Source organism: Caenorhabditis briggsae, assembly GCF_000004555.2.
Source record: "Caenorhabditis briggsae complete genome, chrIII, whole genome shotgun sequence".
Lineage (NCBI taxonomy): Eukaryota > Metazoa > Nematoda > Chromadorea > Rhabditida > Rhabditidae > Caenorhabditis > Caenorhabditis briggsae.
Window position 1 is genome coordinate 9,377,910 of NC_013490.2, and position 18,334 is coordinate 9,396,243.

Genomic DNA, 18,334 nt, shown 5'->3' on the forward strand with positions numbered 1-18,334 from the left:
TGTCTTGGCCAAATCCCGAAGATCTTCTTGATCATTTCCGGCAGATTCTAAAAGATCAAAAAAACTTCTAAAAACAGATGTCTCTCTATATATTCTGTTGAACTCTGTCTGACTGAAAGTGTAGACATAAAAAAGTCATTTCAATAATTCAATCGGCCGTGGCACAGCCTTGTCTGAAAGCATTCAGATGTACTTGTGTGTTCGAATACCGTAGTATTTTTTGTAACTTTCGATTTTTGTTGTCGGATTCCGATTTCAAATTTCGCTTCAAAAATTTTTTTAAAGGTTGTTTCATTGTTTACCCATGATTTTTCCTTTACGCGCCTTTCTCGTCAGCCATTAATATTCTGGTACGAAAAATCGGAGCTATGGACTAGAAAAGAGTTTTTTTGGAACATCGTCTGAATGCGCTCAAATGCGATGCCCGTAATTCTAATTCGCGAATGAATCCTCAGAGAACGCTGTTCAAAATTCCAATTTCCCTTTCAAAGTACATCTTGCATTGCTCTATCTCCCCTCATCATCGTTACAGATTCCAAATGTCACTTTCAATTCCTTGTCTGCCTCATTGAACAAATGTTTCGCTGTAGACACCACACCAAGGTTGTCTCCGATTCCGGAAATTGATATCTGATGTCAAAAAGTGCAGGCTGTTTAGGAAAAATAGACAGTTTGAGACGCCCAACTCTCGACTCACTATTAGACAGTTTGAATGACGTGAGACTTGAATATTGATATTTATGATGTGAAACCGGAACTCCGATAGTAGCTACACAGTCAATATTTTTCTGTCTGGGACTTTCTGTCTACGACACAAAAAACGACTACGGTATACATCAAGAAGAGAATGAAATTCGCGAATTCGTAGTTTCTAGAGAGTCTGTCGTGTTTTGTATTCCAGTTGTTGTTCCAGTCTACGTAGCAGACAATTTATTCGTACTGAATATTTTGTGCTTCTGGACCCCTTCAAGTTGAAAAAGTTCCCGACAGACAGTGTCTAGACATCTCTCGCTCTGAAAATCACTCAAATAGAGAACGAGAAAGCAGTTGTTTTCAGTTCTGTGATCATCTCATCCTGTCTGCAGAGACTCCAGATGCAGTCTAGACGGGGGACGGGTTTGTTCTTCTAGTTTTCCTCCCCTTTTTTCTTCTTTTTTTTCCTTCCATACTACTTTTCCTACCGAATCTTCCATTTCTTTTCCCCTTTGTTTTCTTTTTTGTTCCACTTCCTTTCTCCAAAAAAAAAGTGTTTTTTCGAGAACAAGACTACAGAAATAGAAAAAAAGTACATTTAGTAGTTTTTGGTCATCTGAAATAGGGCTCAGACAATTAGAATCCGCCACTCTTCCGCCGTCTCACATTTGAGCCGTCGGGAGAGAAGTTGCATGTCTGAAACGTTTTCAGCACAAGAAATTATGATGAAAGAATGAATCGAGAAGTCATTGAGAGTTCTGTGTTTGGACAGAAATCGAATTTTCAAACATTTGCATATTTCTTATTGGATTTTTTCGAAAGAAAAACTGTATTTGCTGCTCACCCTATACGTTCACTTTGAGCTCGTTTATCTCGCTTCATATCAAAGATATCAAAAATCTGTCAACTGATAAAATATTGGCTATACTATGATAACCAATTTATCAGTTGACTATTTTTTTGATGTCTTTCATAGAAACTGAGAAAATTGAGCTCAAATTGCACATACAGGGTGGGTATCTATTGGAAGGGGTACCTACAGTAACCGGATGGTAGATACAGAGGCTTCTAAAGCTTATACTTCCAAATTTTTTGCAGTTTATCTTTTTCGAATGGGTTTTTTAAGAGCATCGGCTCTGCAAGCCCCTTGATGTTTTAAGACTGGTGAGAATATGAAGTCGTCACTTTCACTAGACATAGTTTCTCAGACAGATTAAAATGTTTATTTTTTAAGGTCGAGTGAACACTACAGTATCCTTTTTCCAAAGTATTAGAATAGACGAAGATTTGAGAATATCACGAAACTCCTTATCTTGTATTTTGTGCTATGATTTCAGTCTTTATTTTTGATCTCATTGAGCCGTGAAGCGTCGTCTCGCCACACGAGATTAGTGAGAATATGTAAACGGCTTGTCTTGTAATATCTGATTGTGAGGGTAAAATGTATTTTCGATTTTACTATGTCTTTTTGTCACGACGAAAAATTGTTGTCTTCTGACTAGTTACGTAGTCGTTAGCCGTCAGATTCAAAGCTAACCAAGCCAATCACCACAACTTCAGAAGGCATATTGAGAAGTTGTCCTTATTAGCAAGAATACGGTAGTTGCCTAACACTACATATTTCCTACAATTATGCTGCTTCTCCTCCATTTCATTTCGTCGCCATTTTCCTTATCATTGTATTGTTGATGTGTGACCAACTATGCCCAAAATGAAACATATATATTCTTGATTTTCCAATTGTTGGTTCTCCTGCTGTGCACGCAATAACCACAATTCGAACTGAAATTAAAGGTTTCGTGAGAGTCCTACGGTAGAACAATCGAAGTTTTATGAGTCAAGTAATGGGATGGATAGCGTGTAGGGTTTATAATCAGAGCTTGATCATTTTGTGATCAAACGCTAGTGAATGGGACATGGAGACCTCAAGAATTGTTTTTTGAAGATCTGGGTCATCGTTAGGATGTCAAGCTGATTACTTTTTTTTGAAATTATAACCTAAAATCTATGAAAGTTATAGCCACACTTCCAGATAGTATACTGTACACACTCTAACAGAAGGCCACCCAAACCGCAAACTTTAAGCTCATATACATTGTTTCCTGTAAAAGATATCAAAAAGTGATCAACTGACAAAATATTTTTGATATTATGATTAACATTTTGTCAGTTCGCCACTTTTTGATATTTTACACGGAGATAAATTTGTTTAAAGTTGAAAGCTACAGCCTTCAATTAGAGTGTTTACGGTACTTTCAGCAACTTAAAAACCTATTACCCTTTCACTCCAGACAATATAAGTACCCAACTGGGGTTCGAAGGCTCCTTGTCCAAGTGAAACGCTTAAAATTTTCGGTATTCTGAACCGGCCGTCGAGGTATATTTCTTCCAACAAGTTCGAATACGAGGAACTTCTCAAACTTTATGATGTCTTCTTCCAGTTACTTTTCTTTGACAACTGTACACTTTCTCACCTCTTATTTCCACCATACAACAGATAAAAAAAAATACATTTTACAGTAATGATCACTTCCATGTTAGTATCAATAAACAACACTTGGTCTTCTTCTTCCAAAACTACTACTTGATGCCATTTTTAGTGGCGGGCCGCCCGCCCTGTCGGATCGAAAAACAAGGCAGCCAGACAGTGCTTGACACCAACAACCACTTGTTTATCAACATTCCACTCCAGACATCTGACGCTTTCATCTGTGTGTAGACTGATCAGCTACAGAAGAGGTCCCCCTTCCCGTCCCTACTACTTCTTCTTTTCTCCTACCGCCCGCCCCGATTCGTAGCTGCTGCATTAATCTTTAGCGACGAGACAGACCCGGGAATACGAGACACAGACAGAGTCTAGACGGCTGCAGTGTCCGCGACCCTATCGAGTTCCGACCCCTTCATTGGCGCCGCCCCCATACGACACACTGCATGCCCTCCCATACCTCCTTGCATCTTCTTCTCCATTTTAGCGCTTCTTCTTCTATTTTTTGTTTCAGAAGATATTTTTGTCCTTTTAAATTCCCGAAATATGCCCTTTCCTTTCTCTCTTATCATCATCAAACATCATTCTTCCAAAATTACCAACCAGCTGTTTATTTAATGTCTGCCAGGCTGAGCTCCTTTTTGTGCTCTCTTGTCTACTCCTCCCCCTTTTTCACACACATTCATATTTTTATTATTATGGCTCATGTCGTTATTTGATAAATACCTCCCGGATTTTGAGGCCACACTAGATTCTTTCATGTTTTTGTTTTTACGAATTGTCATGTGCTAGATATTCCTTATTCTAAACTGTTGGCTTCGTTAAATCCGAAAGATTTTCAGTTGAACAAACTGGAATGCCTGTTGCGTTTTCGTGGATTTCCAACAAAGTGAACCGTCTGCGCAGCCGTCATAATATGGAGCAGTCTAAGACTAAACCTGATCCCAATAGCTTTGAAGCAATGTTCACCCCAGAAGTCAAGAACGTTGTTACCCAGTTTCTTAAAGATCGAATGGTGAGTAAATGGCATATTTCGAACTTTCTACTGTTTCCTTTTTCTATACTTTCACTTCTTATTCTCACTCTCTCTCTTTCCAACATGTGTTTGTGTATTTCAGGCCGCCCGCAACAAACGGCACTGATCAATTTTTCATGATCGCACTCTCGCAACGAACATAGAATCCAAAAACTTTCAATTTAGAATCCAATTCCGTTTTCTTATTCTTAGAATTTGATTCTCATTTTCCTTTTTTCATTTTGATGTTGGTCTGTGTATGCATATATACCACGAGATGTGCTGCTGCTTCATCATCTTTCCTTTTTTTAAACGTCTTCTTTTCCACGTCTTCGGAGAGCTTGTCTAATTAAACACAGTCTTCGTCTTCTTCTTCGTCACATTTCCTTCCTTTCTCAAAACATTTCGTTTTCGAACTCGGGTTCTAAAGATGGTTGCTAGAAAAAGAAAAATAGATGAAGAGGTAAAACATGTCATCAAACAGGAATCCTGCTGCTGAATGCAGCAGACACCACACAAATACAACCGTACTTTTCTGCCCAGACAGCATTTTTGAGTCACGTGTCTGTGTCTGGGAATAAGAGGAGATAGAGCGGGTATAGTAGAGAAAACTGTTTCGCGCAAGGGAAACGAAAAATCTCTGCCTTCTAACCGTCTCAAGGAATGAAACGATAAAAAAACAAAAGGGGTGCACATTTTATCCTCATTTTCTCTCTCTCTCTCTCTCTCTCTCTCTCTCTCTCTCAAGTCAATTTGTCTGAAACAATCTGGACCGCCGTAAGAAACCAATGAGCAATCAAAGTCTGTGTTAGAGAACGTCATAAATACCTTTGGACTGTTTGCCACGAATTCTTTTCTGTGACCTTATCAGTCTTCTTTTTCTTATTCTCACAGTCCTCAAAAGTCCTTGTCTACGGAAAAATGGTCTGTGACGAGCTAAAGATCAATTGGTCTATATTTGCTCTCTCTCTCCCTCTCTTTCTAGTTTAAACTTGCAACATTTTCTCTCTCTCCCTTTTCTCTTTTTTTCTCCGGAAAAGTAGACAACCAAAAAACGACGTCAGTCTCACTGAAGTGTGTCTATGTGTGTGTTCATCTCACGTCTTCTGAATCTCTCACACTCTCTCCTTCTCCGTCTCCTTCTAATTTTCCCAAAGAAATGTTGCAATATTCAAGTGTCTAGACAGAAAGGGACCACAAAACTATATTTTCAGGAGGAATGTGAACCTTACTACTCCGTGGAGAACACTCCGGAGCCCGATATATGTAAAATTTGCAACTCCCGCTTAGGAAGATTCACTGGAAATGCCTGCATTCACACCAAGGTCTTCTGCAGATACTGCTGCTACGACACTCTCTATCAATCGGTGAGTTTGATTTGAATTGCGCGGGCGGAACAGTACCCCTTCTCCTCCGACTAGACTCTTTTTTTTCATTCTTCCTTTCCTTCTTGTCTGGGGTTTGTTTACTCATCGAAGGACACTCCTCTCCCACCATTCAAAGTCTACCGTACGATTGATCATCGTATCGCAGCTGACTGACCATCGAATCAAAATCATAATTTCGCAACACAAAGAGACAATAGATTTGTAATGTCTGGTCTAGATCCTGGGAGAGAAAGAAAGGGATAGGAAATGTTCCTAGAATCTAGTCTGGCTCCAAGAATTGAAAATAAACGAAAAAAAAAACAGATTTAGAGTCGAGATTTCAGGAAACCATTGATAGAAATCAAAAAGCTTTTGTGGTGCTACAATCTTTTGACTTCAACCAAGACTTTGATCAAAAAAAATTTTTTTTGCATTAAAGTGTTCCCAAAACTATATATTTTCATAATATTATACTGAAGAAATTCAGAAAAATATTTGAAATCTCTGAAAACGTCGTCGAAAATGCTCAGTTATCGCCCAAGAGGGTAGCAGGAATCCTTGTCCAAGGCCACTGTGTACACTGTTTTTTATGCAACTTTATAGAATTTTTTGGCTTTTTTGAAATCATTTTAAAAACACATTTTCGTAGACGAAATTTCGATCCTATAGAATATTTGAGCGGAGTCATCTCATTTTTATTCATTTATTCATAGAGCATTTTTTACTCGTCTATGAAAATTCCAAGAATTTTTTGCAACATCTATACAAAAAGACTATATAAAATTTCCTGCTGCAAGAAAAAAAGAAGCGCGTGGTTCGTCTCCGAACTTTGGTCCATCCCTGACTCTCTCTCTCTCTCTTTGAGATGCTTCGCCCCAGGGGTCCTTTCGGAATGTAGTTCTGCACGCAGGCGGCCAAAAATCGAATTTGTTCTTCTCTCTCGTCAGCTTCTTCTTCTTCTCTTTTTTCTTAACACATCATGAGCATCTGCTTTCCAAAACCGCCTACTCGTCTGGGACATTTTTTGGGAGAGATAAATTGGTCTGGGGACCAGATGTAGACACTCAGGGAATCGATAGGGGGACCAGCGAACCACGATTATTAGTTTTCAAAAAACAGTTCTTTAATAATTTGTATTTCAGCTTGAAAAATACCTTTGTGGAGAGCCAGAAGTGAGATGCACAAAATGCGAAGCTGAAATCCATACGCTGACCCAACGGAAAATACGAAGGGTTAGTTTTTTAATTTTTTTTTGTGTGTATTGGTATGTATGACTCAAAATGATTTTCGATTACATGATCTCTTGGTTTTCTCTCATTTTGGGAGCGGGTGTCTGTGTTTTGATATAATAATAACAACAGAAAGAGCTCAGACGTGGATTGAGACACTACTTCCGCTAATTTGTGTGTCTGTCTCGTACTGGAATGTATGCCTGATTGATATGTGACAAGTAGAAGGGAAAGAGAGAGAGAGAGAGAGAGAGAGAGAGAAGCTCTCCACTTAGGTTCAAGGGTCCTTTGAGAAGAGGCTTGATTTCCAAATTTTCAGATTTCCGGAGGAAGCGAGGGAAGCGGTGATCAAAGCGATCAAAGCGAAGGAAGCAAAGAAAACGAAGAGAACTGTCCAGTTGAGGAACGATCCATGTCAGTTCAAGACTTCACTACTTCCATCATCCACGCTGCTCACATCAACAGAGGATATGAATCCACTGGATCCCAATGATCTTTCCCAATTGATTTTCTATTGTACAAAATCGCCAAAAATGACACTGTCTCTTTCTCCCTTGTCTCTTTCTACTTTTTTCCTTTTCTTCTGCTTTCATTTTTCAAAATTTTCGCTTATGCAACGATTCTGTCCTGCTGTATTTTTTTGCTACTACTGGAATCTCCTTGAACTACGGCGTATATAAATATTTTTAGAATAGATTCGTAGATTCATCTCTCATTTTTTTGCCTGTTCCTATTTATTTATTTCCATTCTCATCTCGGTTCAAATTTAGCCAGACCCGAGTTTTCCCCTATTTTGAAAATACATCTTGTCGCTTTCCGTTGTCTCTCGATTCTGAAATTCAGAATCTGAATAAATCTAATTTAAAACTAAAAATAAATAACGAAACTATGTTCCGAACCAAATGCATTCAGGTGTAAAGTGATCTGTCTGCAATGTAATGGATCAACTAAAAGAAGAGAAAATTTGAGAAAAGAAGAAGAAGGGCCAAAGTCCAGACGAAAAAGAGTTCAACTAATGGCATTCCGGATGAACAATGGGAAACGAAAATTAGGAGAAGAGTGCTTTCTAATGAGCTTTCTTCCCTTGATTTGCAGCTACCACAGGGTAACGGCTGCGCATGGTATATGTCTAGGCACGCATATAGGATGCTATGTGCACCCATAATAATTCCGTGGGTAGCGCGTGCGCGCTATATGCGTCGGCGCTGGGTGCTGGTCGCCGGTGGGCGCACCCATATAGCATCCATATAGCATGCACGCTTTTCCCATGAAAACAGCAGCCCACCAACGACACTCCGCTATTACGCTAGTGCGCGTTGTTTAGCAAATTTTTTCACCGCCGATCTTGATCAATTTTTCGATCATATTGATCATGTTTCCTGTTTTCAAAGAACTTCTCACTGTTTTCCCATGTAAAAATTATGGCTAACTAAAATACAACTTATTTTTAGTAAAGAAATAGGTAAATTTTTTTACAAAATCCGGTTTTTCTGGAAATTAGGACTTTTCTGTTTTACTTCGGAATAAGCGGGGTGATATATTTTTCAGGTGGAATAAATGTTGGTTGGTAAGTTTTCCGATTATTACGAAGTAAACATAGGAAAAAATCCGAGAAACACGAATTATTTCGAAAACAAAGTTATGCTAATTAATGCCAATTTCAAGAACCTTGTTGAATTTTTTTCAAGTTTTCTATCGAAATTTTGAAGGGAAAAATTATTATGTTATATCATCGAGATATTTTAAACCTTCGGCCATAATTTTTCTTGTGTGAGAGCATTCTGTGAAAACTGGAAAAATGGCCACTCTGTAAAATCTGAAAGGGAAAATGAACGATATTGGAAGATCTGAACAAAATCACATCTTATTACAACTATAGCTAGATAAACTAATCTATATAAGTGATTCCCATCGCCAATACGACCCTGTGACCGTAGTTCTCTCCTTGAGGGGATTCGAATTGCTGAAAGTGGCGAATTATAAGAGAGTTCGTTAAGGATTGAACTTGGGATTTTTTGAAATTAGCAACACGGGAAGATACCTTTGGGACATAGAAAAATGAGCTAGAATAAATGTGCATTGCTTACCGTAAACACTTTAGCAGAGTGTCGCCTGAAACTAAAAAAAGTGATTGAAATTATGATAAACATTTTATAAATTGACCTCTTTTTGACATCTTTCACAATAAATGAAATGCGATCAAATAAATGCGCTCAAAGTCTCAAAGTTGACCATTTGGGTGGCACTCTATTAGAGTGTTTACGGTAATCTCACTTGGGTTCAAGCGAGGGGGTCAGAAAGCGCGCTCAAGTAAATTTAGGAAAAATTCTAAATTCGCTGCCGAATTTCGTTGGCTGAGTTTCAAAATTTTAAATGAAGAGCGAAAAAGTGCGCCTCGCAATCAGTTGATTTTAAAGAAATAGATCATGATCTAGATCAAACCCGCGTCCACTTTAAAATTATTAAATTTCTTCTGGCCTACGAGTTTGCTGGGGCGCGCTTTCTGACCCCTCTCGCTTGAACCCAAGTGTAATCTCCTAGATTTTCATTAGTTTTACGGTGTTTCAGTTTTTACTCAGAAAAGTCTATTACAGAAAATGCTTACACCAAACTACATACAAGAATACAAGACGAAATTTAAAATGGACGTAGTTTCAAGCACACAGCACTTCATCTTTCGATTTCTTATTGCATTTTTTGTATGTGGCTTGTTCTACAGTCAAAAAATCGAGGGAAAAAATTACATAATATTCTAGTTTACTGTAAGGCCTGTAATAAAAACACCCCCTTAACTTTCAACTTTGACCGATTAACCTCGGTTCTGGTCAAAAATATAAAAATGTTGTCAACTGACAAAAAATTTCTGATATTATGATAAACATTCTATCAGTTGAGACATTTTTGATACCTTTCACAGGAATCGACATAAATTGGCTCAAATTTGAGAGCGCTGGGGCCACTCTAATACACGCTTTACAGTAGATTCATTAACCTGAAATGTTCCAGAAATGATAAACAACACGGGTTCGGAGCTCCAACTCGGTGGGTATAACCTCCACATCTTATAATTTTGTCATGATCATAATTCCAGGCTAGTTTGAGTTTTTTTCTGTCAAGTTTATGTCGTTTGTCACCTGCGCACGTATTCGTTAGAAATTTTCAAAGAAAATTGCTTTGAAAGCAAAAAGCGAAGATCACTGTATTTAGGTTCTGCTTCACATGGTAAATGACAAAAACAATCAACAATATTTCAATTTTTTGTAGTATTACTGATTACTTTCACAGATCATTGCATATCATTTGATTGTTCGGCTCAATAAATGATCGGAGTTCGTGACATCAAAGGTATTCGTTTTTCTTTGCACAAAAACAACAAACAGATAGTAATAATCCCCTCACACCTTCTTAATCCTTGGTTTCATTTTGAGAGATTAATTTTTTGACTTCAGACATGTCTAGATACCACAAACAACCGGCTAATGTCATTTTGGTTTTTCAGTCTTTACCCAAAAAAAAATCACCTGTAAATGAGATTTTCTAATTAGAGATATTTTGTAGACCCGGTGTACAAAAAGGGATCGGAACGTTCAAATTCTGAATTCTGTCACTTCCTTGTTTGTATAAATGTGAGAGGAAGTACCATTTATCGCTCGTCTGGTGAAATGATTTGTTCTTTAGTGATGAGAAAGACGAAGTCTAGACAGCCATTCCATTCCATTCTTCTTCTCATTTTATTCGTTTTATTTGTCTCAGATCGATTCGTTTCACACGGAGGGAGGAAACTGTTCTTTTTCAAATGAATGAACTATAAAATGTGTTCGTGTCTCAATGGTCAAGGGCGTTCGAAAATGAAATTGGAGACCAGGGATGGGGAATGGAGATGGGTAGATTCAAGATTTGGAAAATTCTAAGACTAATTGGAACCTACAATGAAGGAGAAACAATTGCCATAGATTGAGATATCTTGAGCTAAATGTTTGAAGGTGCCCAGTCTAAAACTCACCTACCGAAACTGGCACCTACCGTAAACCTTCTAATAGAACGCCACCTCCTACCTTTCAACGTTGAACCAGTTTATCTTGGTTCCTGTAGAATATATCAAAATGTGGTCAACTGATAAAATACTTTTATCTTTTACAGGAAATGAGATGTATAATTTCAAAGTTGACGGTTTGGGAGGCGTCCTACTAAAGTGTTTAAGGTTTGGGTCGTTCATTCTTACTGCAAACAACGGGCTAGTTTATCTGAAATTCGAAAAATCAAAAAAAATTCAGAGATCACCAGTACTTTGGCTACCGTATCCTTCCAACAAAGGTCATAATGGGATAGGCTTTCGAGAAAAACAGAGAAAAAATTTGAGGAAAAATTTAGGGAGGAAAATTTGGGGGACCGAAATTTTAGAGGGAACGGAGGGAATCAAATTCTTGGGGTTTTGAAAGATAAAGGTTAGGTAAAGGTGAATCGTTGCCTGAAGGATCAAAAGCGACAGGAGAAATGGATCTGAAAATATTTTCAGAAAGTTGAGGAGGATTTTATAGATTTTCAAGAGCTAATGCTGAATGTTTTAGGATCTACCGTAATCTTTGTGGGTCTACCTTGAGAGCTCGTGGATCTACCGTAAAAGCTCGTGGATCTACCGTGATCTTTAAGGAAGTCAGGCACTTTTGAAAAATTTCCATACTTTTACAAGAATCGTGAGCATCAGTTTGCTCTTCAATTCTCAGTCGCTCACTTATTTGAATCCTTATCTTAATAAGTACATTAAGCAGCAAGCTCGGGCTCGTTGATCGACCGTCATCTGAAACAGATTTAGGAACTTTTGAAGTTTTAACATGCTGATTTGTGCTAGGAAATACAGTACCCCGAGGCGTTCAAGAACATATTTCACCAATTTTCTCCGCCGAAATTCAGAATGAATTTCGAATCAGATGGTGTCGTTCTAGACGTCAAAGAACACTTTAAACCGAAAAGAATGACTCGCTCTCTGTAAGCACACATTGCTCTCTTTTTTGCTCCATCTTGAATGAGCAAAGTCTGTCTAGACACACATACGTCGCCTCACTCTCATTCTGGAATGGCTTTTTCTCTTTACGAGTTGAGAAGTGTCTCGAGACGTTTTTTTTTCAGTTCGTTTAAAAATACCCAAAGCATGAGAAACTGGGGATCGGGTAGGACACCTGTCATTCAGACGTATGCACTTTGACGCATTCAACTGACCGATTTGGTAAGACTACAAAGCTAGAAACGAGAAGAAATGAAGAATTAAAAACCCATTTTTCACATTTCCAAAGTAAATTGAGGTTTGGTTCATAAACGGAAAAAGGAAAAAGGGAAAATTAGTGTGCAAATTGCGGGAAGGGACAGAATTTGAAAAATCTGAAATTATGGCGAGAAGGACAAAGAAAGGGGTTAAAATGAAAGAAAATTCAAAAAGGGGACCAAAACCGAGGTGGAATGATCAAGTTTCCTTAATTTCAACTGATTGACTACTCAAACGGAAACACTGGAATTTAATTGCAATTTCTAAAAACTACCATAATCCAGCGGCTCAAAAATTTTTTTCCTGACCTAATCCTTTTCATAAACTTTTTTTTCAGAATTCTTTTTTGGAATCTTTTAATTCAATTTAAATAAAAACATTTCGACGACATTTTCCATAATCCGATAAGCTTCTTTTTCATTTAAAACATGAATTAGACTTGATTGTCAGAAATCACGCGGCTCCAGGAATCTGTTGCATATGATCCGATTTTCGAAGATTTGAGCTCTAAAGGGAATTTTAATTAAGTGACGCATTTACGGCCTCGCGGAAGGGAACCTAGATTTAAAAATTGGAAAGCGCGCCAAGTTTGGACGCGTAGCGCGGTCGCGTCGCGGCTTTTCGATGAGTAGCGACTCAACAACGTTTAACTTCACGTTTTTTTTAACACGTTTCAAAATTTTCGAATCTGGCACGCAGCCAACTTTTGTGTGCGACGAAGCGCGCGTTTTTCAGATTCCCACCCGCGATGGCGCATTTTGAGATGATGAGCAATCCCTTTTCATTTATTTTTAACATCAACCGGAAGCTTTATTTGTTCTAGAATTTTCATTTTTGATGTGATCCGGGCTATGACCAAGATATCGAAAATCCCCCAGGAAAACATAATGGGAGAGATAGGGAGGGGGGGGGGAGGGGTCAAACAAGACAGCTGTCTAGACAGAAAAAGACATTAAGAAGTCGTACTTTGGTGACGATAATAGACGAAATATGTCTGTGGTCTTGAGCAGAAGCTATTGTTTCTTTAGGATATCAGAATTCGTCTAGACAAGATTCCTGTCTTGGTTTTCATAGTGATCAGCATCAGACGGCGTTATCGGAAAGTGAGAAATTGGACAGTGAAAACACTAAATGGTTTTGTCGTTTCAATTTGGATTATCAAGAAATGCGAAATTGGAACAAGAAAAGTACAGACAAACAGATTTTGCTCAGACCCTGGGACTGAAATTTTGGCAAACGAAATATCAGTAGGAAATATTTCGAATTATCATTAGGTCAAAATCTCATAAGGGTCCCCCTTGCCTAAAAAAAATTTCCCCTCAAAAAAATTTTATGGAGAAATTTCGATCAGCAGAAATCAGCTATAACCGAAACATTCAGTTCAGATTGAATGATTCAAGTGAACCCCGGTTTCGGGTTTTTGAAAAGTGCCAAAAATATAGTCAAAATTAGCTCAAAACTTCATAACCTTACTGTAGTGGTATCTGCACAGCATCGAAAAAAAGGTAGGAAAAAGTTCATTTCACAGCGACACACAAAAAAGAAAGGCTGATAACTCAGTTTTTGTCATTCGCCCTTTCACTAATAGTTTTGTATGTTACTTTTGTGCAGTATGCAGTATGCTTGTAGCTGGCCGGGCCTGCCTTTTTTTCTGATTTTCAAAGCCCCGGCCCGTCATTTCACAAGTACAGAAAATCGCAAAAAACACATAAGGGGGACCTGAAAATACAGAATTTTTGAAACCGGGCCTACCGGGCCGGCCCGGGCCTTGAAAATTTCCTGAGACCCGTCCCGGAATATTACAAGTATGGTTTGCAGGACATCGTCCTGGCGGGTTTTTGCGGGTCCCACCATAGTTCATTCTAGAACTGATTTTTTGGATCATCTAAATTAGATATAGCATAACTCGGTCACTACTACAAAATGATGAAATTTAAAACAGTGTCATGTTTATGCACAAAGTTATAAGTCATACAGTGGCTGATCCCAGCAGGGCCTGGCCTGTTTTTTCGGTTTTTTCTCTATTCAAGTAAATTTCTCTCCGAAAAGAATGTGATATTTTTTCGGTTTGACATTAACATTTAATCCAGACGCGCACATACTCCGGTTAACTATGTGTTGATTCAAATAAGGAAAAATGGCAATGGTCAACAGACGAAACAAGTGGAAAGTAAATAGAATGTTCTTAAGGATGTTGCGAACGACAAGACAAACGGGTTATCGAACGAATGATCTTCAGTTTCTTGGGATGAAAAAACTATGAAGTGGGCGAAGACGAGGTAGGGAGCGAAATGTTACAGGGAATGCGTGTGGATTCGTATAGAAGAGATGGATACCGTAAGACCTGTAATAGAAGGGAACCCTAAATTGTACACTAGGGTCAATTTATCTCAGTTCCTGTGAAAGATATCAAAAATGTGTCAACTGACAAAACATTTTTGATATAATGATAAACATTTTATCAGTTGACAACTTTTTCCATAAATTTGACTGAAACCGAGAAGAATTGGTGCAAAGTTTGTAATTAGGAAACCTTCTATTAAATCAGAAAACTGCACATTTCAGCAAATTTCTAGTGCCATACTACATTTTATCTATTTAATCTTGTTGTTTTATTAGGTTTTCGCTGAAAAATACAAAAATTGTTATAACGAATCATAAAAAAATAAGAATCGTATACTTCAATTCGGAAGTGTTCAGTATTTATAATTTCAAATATTTTGAAAGTATTGATTGGCTGAAAAGAAAAAAATGCTATGCAAAAACTGGAAACCATAGACGTCTATAAAAAGTGCCAAACAAAAAAAATCATCAAGAACTGTGTCTTGTTAGTCACATTTTCCATATTTGGAGGATCCATAGATATACACCGTAAATGCTCTAATAGAAGCCCACACTATACGTGCAATTGAGCTAAATTATCTCGTTTGTCATAATTATATCAAAATTCAGTAAACTGATAAAATGTTGTTAATATTATGATAAACATTTTATCAGATGACCACTTCTTGATATTTTTCATAGAAATCGAGTTAATTCAACTCACAGTTAACGGTTTGGGTGGGTTGTTATTGGAGGAAAAGAACCGAGATAACTGAGCTCAAAGTGCACGTATAAGATGGGCTTCTATTAGAGGATCTACGGTAGAAAACTTTTAGAATCCCCCAACAGCCGAATCCTTCTATCTTGTATGAACTGTTTCTCCGAAACTCTTGGATTCCGTCCGATAACTTTTTTACAACCTTCTCTTCTCCACCGGAAGCGATCGATTCCTAACCGTCACAGCTTTTCTGTTTTTCTTCATAGAAACCATCATAAAACCGAATAGAGGAAAGAGAAATGTATCTGTAAAAGTTGATGTACCACACAATAAAATCTGGAGTATAAAACGACGATGAGCATCTTTCAGCATTCTGATTTCTATCCATTTTACAGAAACCAGAAACCAGGAGAGTATGCGTCTTCTGATCTTCTTATTGGCTACCATTTCAATGGCGAATGCCATGGCATTGATACTTGGAGGTTTGTTGAAGCATGAAAAAAAAATGGGAACAAAATAGTTTCAGTTGGCCAGGCAAAACGTACACCACAACCTCAAAAAGGTGATTGGCCGGCAAGATTCCCACAACATCCGGCTGGATTTGATTACAAGTGCAAGAATAGACAATTTGGATTAGTTACTCTTCCACCAGCTGCTCCAGCTCAACAAATTCAAAGGGATATTGTGGATGTTGTGACAAAAGAACCAACAACTACACATGCTCCTACCACAACCACCGTCAAACCAACTTCAACTTCCACGTTGAAGCCGACGGTTCCAACGACAACAGCCAAGCCTGCTGATAAACCAACTGGTACAACATTCTGGATCAGAAGTCCCACTCCTCCGAATACGCCAGCTCCAGTTGTTCGTGGAGGAGCTGCATACACTCTTGGACCACCACAAGCTCACACTGTCAAGATTCTTGCTCCACATGCTCCAGATAAGGCCCTTGATCCGTTCGCGATGTCATCCGATGACGATTTTGAAATCAAACCTGTTGAAACACCGAAAGCACCAAGAAAAGTAGTTGATCCGGATGCATAACTGGTTTCTCAGAAATTTTTTCGGAAAATAAATAATTTCTTGGCTCTTCTTTGAAAACCATCCGCAAAACTTTGCTACCTACAAAATGCATAATAAAAATGGATGCAAAGCGCTTGAACATTAAACATTTTTAGAGGTTTCGAGGGGTGACACTTCCTATATAAAACTATTGAACTATCCGAAGTTTTTGTTCTAGCACTGAAGATGATCGGTTCAACGCGTCTTTTGATTTTTCTAATTGCAACGGTTGCAACGGCTTCTGCCATGGGATGGTTTGGAGGTTTGTGAATTCTGCTTTGCTTTTGATAAGACTATTCAGGGAACTCAGGGAAACGTCAAGTTTTCATTTTTCCTAGCTTCAGGTGGTGGTGGTGGTGGCCATTCGGAAGGATGTGAAGGAGACTGGCCAGAAGATTTCCCACAAGAACCAGAAGGGTTCAAGTTCAAGTGCAGATGTCCTTGTAAATGTAAGCCAAAACCAACTGCTGCATCCACGACGCATGCGGCAACCACTCCTTCGTCAACGGCAATTTCGTCGACAATTGCAACAACAACTCCTTCTACAACTCCAACTCATCCTGCAACACAATCTTCTCCACCGACGACAACATCCACTTCAACATCCACATCGACTTCCACCTCAACAACTACTACTACCAAAATTCCGCCCAGCTTGTCTACTACCACAACTCCATCAACGACAACCACACCTCCCACTCCAATTCCGACAAAGCCAGAAGGAACATTCCTTAGAGGAGAAGAAGTTCCTGTCGCTATGGATGAGTCTGATGGCGGTGATAAAATTGAGTCTAGCACGACATTCTGGATTAGAAGCCCAACACCTCCAAACACTCCCTTCCCAGTTGGTGGAGCCGGACCTGCTCTGTATGCTACCGTTAAAATCGATGCTGCTCACGCTCCGGATACCGCTCTTGCACCTTCGAATATTCCTTCTGATGGCGACTTTGACTTCCAAACAGTTGGAACTCCAAAACCTCCAAGGAAAGTTGTTGATCCTGATGCTTAAGTTTTAAGCTAATTTGGAATAAAATTTTGATGCAAATGCTATTTATTATATAATTTATTCCTTATTACTACAAAAAATCGAATTCAAAATTTGATGGTGGCGTATGCAGAATTTAAATTCTTGCTAAAAATGTGTCAGAATGTACGCATATTCATAGCACATTTTCACACATTTCCAGGAAAATTCTAAAACTATCATAAACCACCGTTAACTAATACAATGACTAATCACAACTTTTTACTGACTGTTTGCAAGTCCTTCTGAGGCGATCCGTTTCCAGCTTCATAGATTTTCTCACCGATCATCGAATGCATACGGTTTCGTTGACCAGGAGAGCTACAATTAATAGTTTTAAGATGAAAATGAGCCAGTAATTTACTCGAAAATATTTTCGATGAAAGAGTGTTCGGCGTCAGACGCGTTTGGTGTTGGTGTCGTTGGCTGAAGGCTTCGACGGTGAACAACAACATCTGAAATTCGAACTATTGCATTGATTCCACTCTTTCTGGCACAACCGGCAAGTTCAAAGATTTGGTAATAATACAAACCTTTCGGATAATCGGTTAGACAGAAGTCGAATGAAGTCGTTCGGCTTTTCCGTTCAGCACGACTGAACGACATGTCCGCAAGTAATCGTTCTGTGGAAATCATTGATGTGTTCGCCAGTCCTTCCTAAATCATATATTTTATGATAATAAGTATTCAAAACAAAAATTATTTTGCCAGAAATTCAGTTTCTCTCACTGCCATTAATCGCTTTCAAAAAATAAGGAACTTACACCCAACGGAAGCGTTACGCTCGTTTCATTCAGATTCGATACATCGGCGTCAGAGAAGAACGACGTTTCCGCCACAGGCGCTGTTCGGACTGAAAGCCCTGCCGATGACCTCTTCCTTTTCTTGTCTTTGCTGTTTGGTGTCACAAGTGAGAGCAGTCCTTTGAGCATGCTCAAATGAAAAAAAATTGAACAATTGAGAACAGCTTCGAAGGTTGAAATAAGGACATAAATATTTAGGAAAACGATGACTGAACGCCGATGAAAAAACACTCGCTCGTATTGACCCCGGAAATTCCGGGGAAAAAAAACTCCGGGGAAAAAACTCCGGAGAAAAGTGGGCGGAGTCGGGGGCGGAGCCTAAATTGCAACCCTGGCACGGTTTTGCCGCATGG

The 18,334-nt window shown here is 38.7% G+C and overlaps 4 protein-coding genes across 4 annotated transcripts; 3 read left to right on the forward strand and 1 right to left on the reverse strand.

Annotated features, from left to right (window-relative positions):
• Positions 1-4,034: 4,034 nt before the first annotated feature.
• CBG10023 lies at positions 4,035-7,282 on the forward strand (the record flags this gene model as incomplete). The annotated part of the gene is made up of 4 exons (XM_002641645.1): positions 4,035-4,193; positions 5,408-5,560; positions 6,703-6,792; positions 7,109-7,282. 4 exons carry the CDS (start codon positions 4,035-4,037, stop codon positions 7,280-7,282), a joined length of 576 nt encoding a protein of 191 aa, XP_002641691.1.
• An 8,222-nt stretch (positions 7,283-15,504) lies between these two features.
• On the forward strand, positions 15,505-16,136 carry CBG10024 (the record flags this gene model as incomplete). Its single annotated transcript, XM_002641646.1, has 2 exons — positions 15,505-15,571; positions 15,616-16,136. 2 exons carry the CDS (start codon positions 15,505-15,507, stop codon positions 16,134-16,136), a joined length of 588 nt encoding a protein of 195 aa, XP_002641692.1.
• Positions 16,137-16,340: 204 nt separating this feature from the next.
• Positions 16,341-17,163, forward strand: CBG10025 (the record flags this gene model as incomplete). Its single annotated transcript, XM_002641647.1, has 2 exons — positions 16,341-16,416; positions 16,499-17,163. The coding sequence occupies 2 exons, from the start codon at positions 16,341-16,343 to the stop codon at positions 17,161-17,163; spliced, it is 741 nt and encodes a 246-aa protein (XP_002641693.1).
• Positions 17,164-17,390: 227 nt separating this feature from the next.
• Positions 17,391-18,110, reverse strand: CBG10026 (the record flags this gene model as incomplete). The annotated part of the gene is made up of 4 exons (XM_002641648.1): positions 17,391-17,499; positions 17,543-17,633; positions 17,712-17,835; positions 17,943-18,110. 4 exons carry the CDS (start codon positions 18,108-18,110, stop codon positions 17,391-17,393), a joined length of 492 nt encoding a protein of 163 aa, XP_002641694.1.
• Between the last annotated feature and the right edge of the window lie 224 nt (positions 18,111-18,334).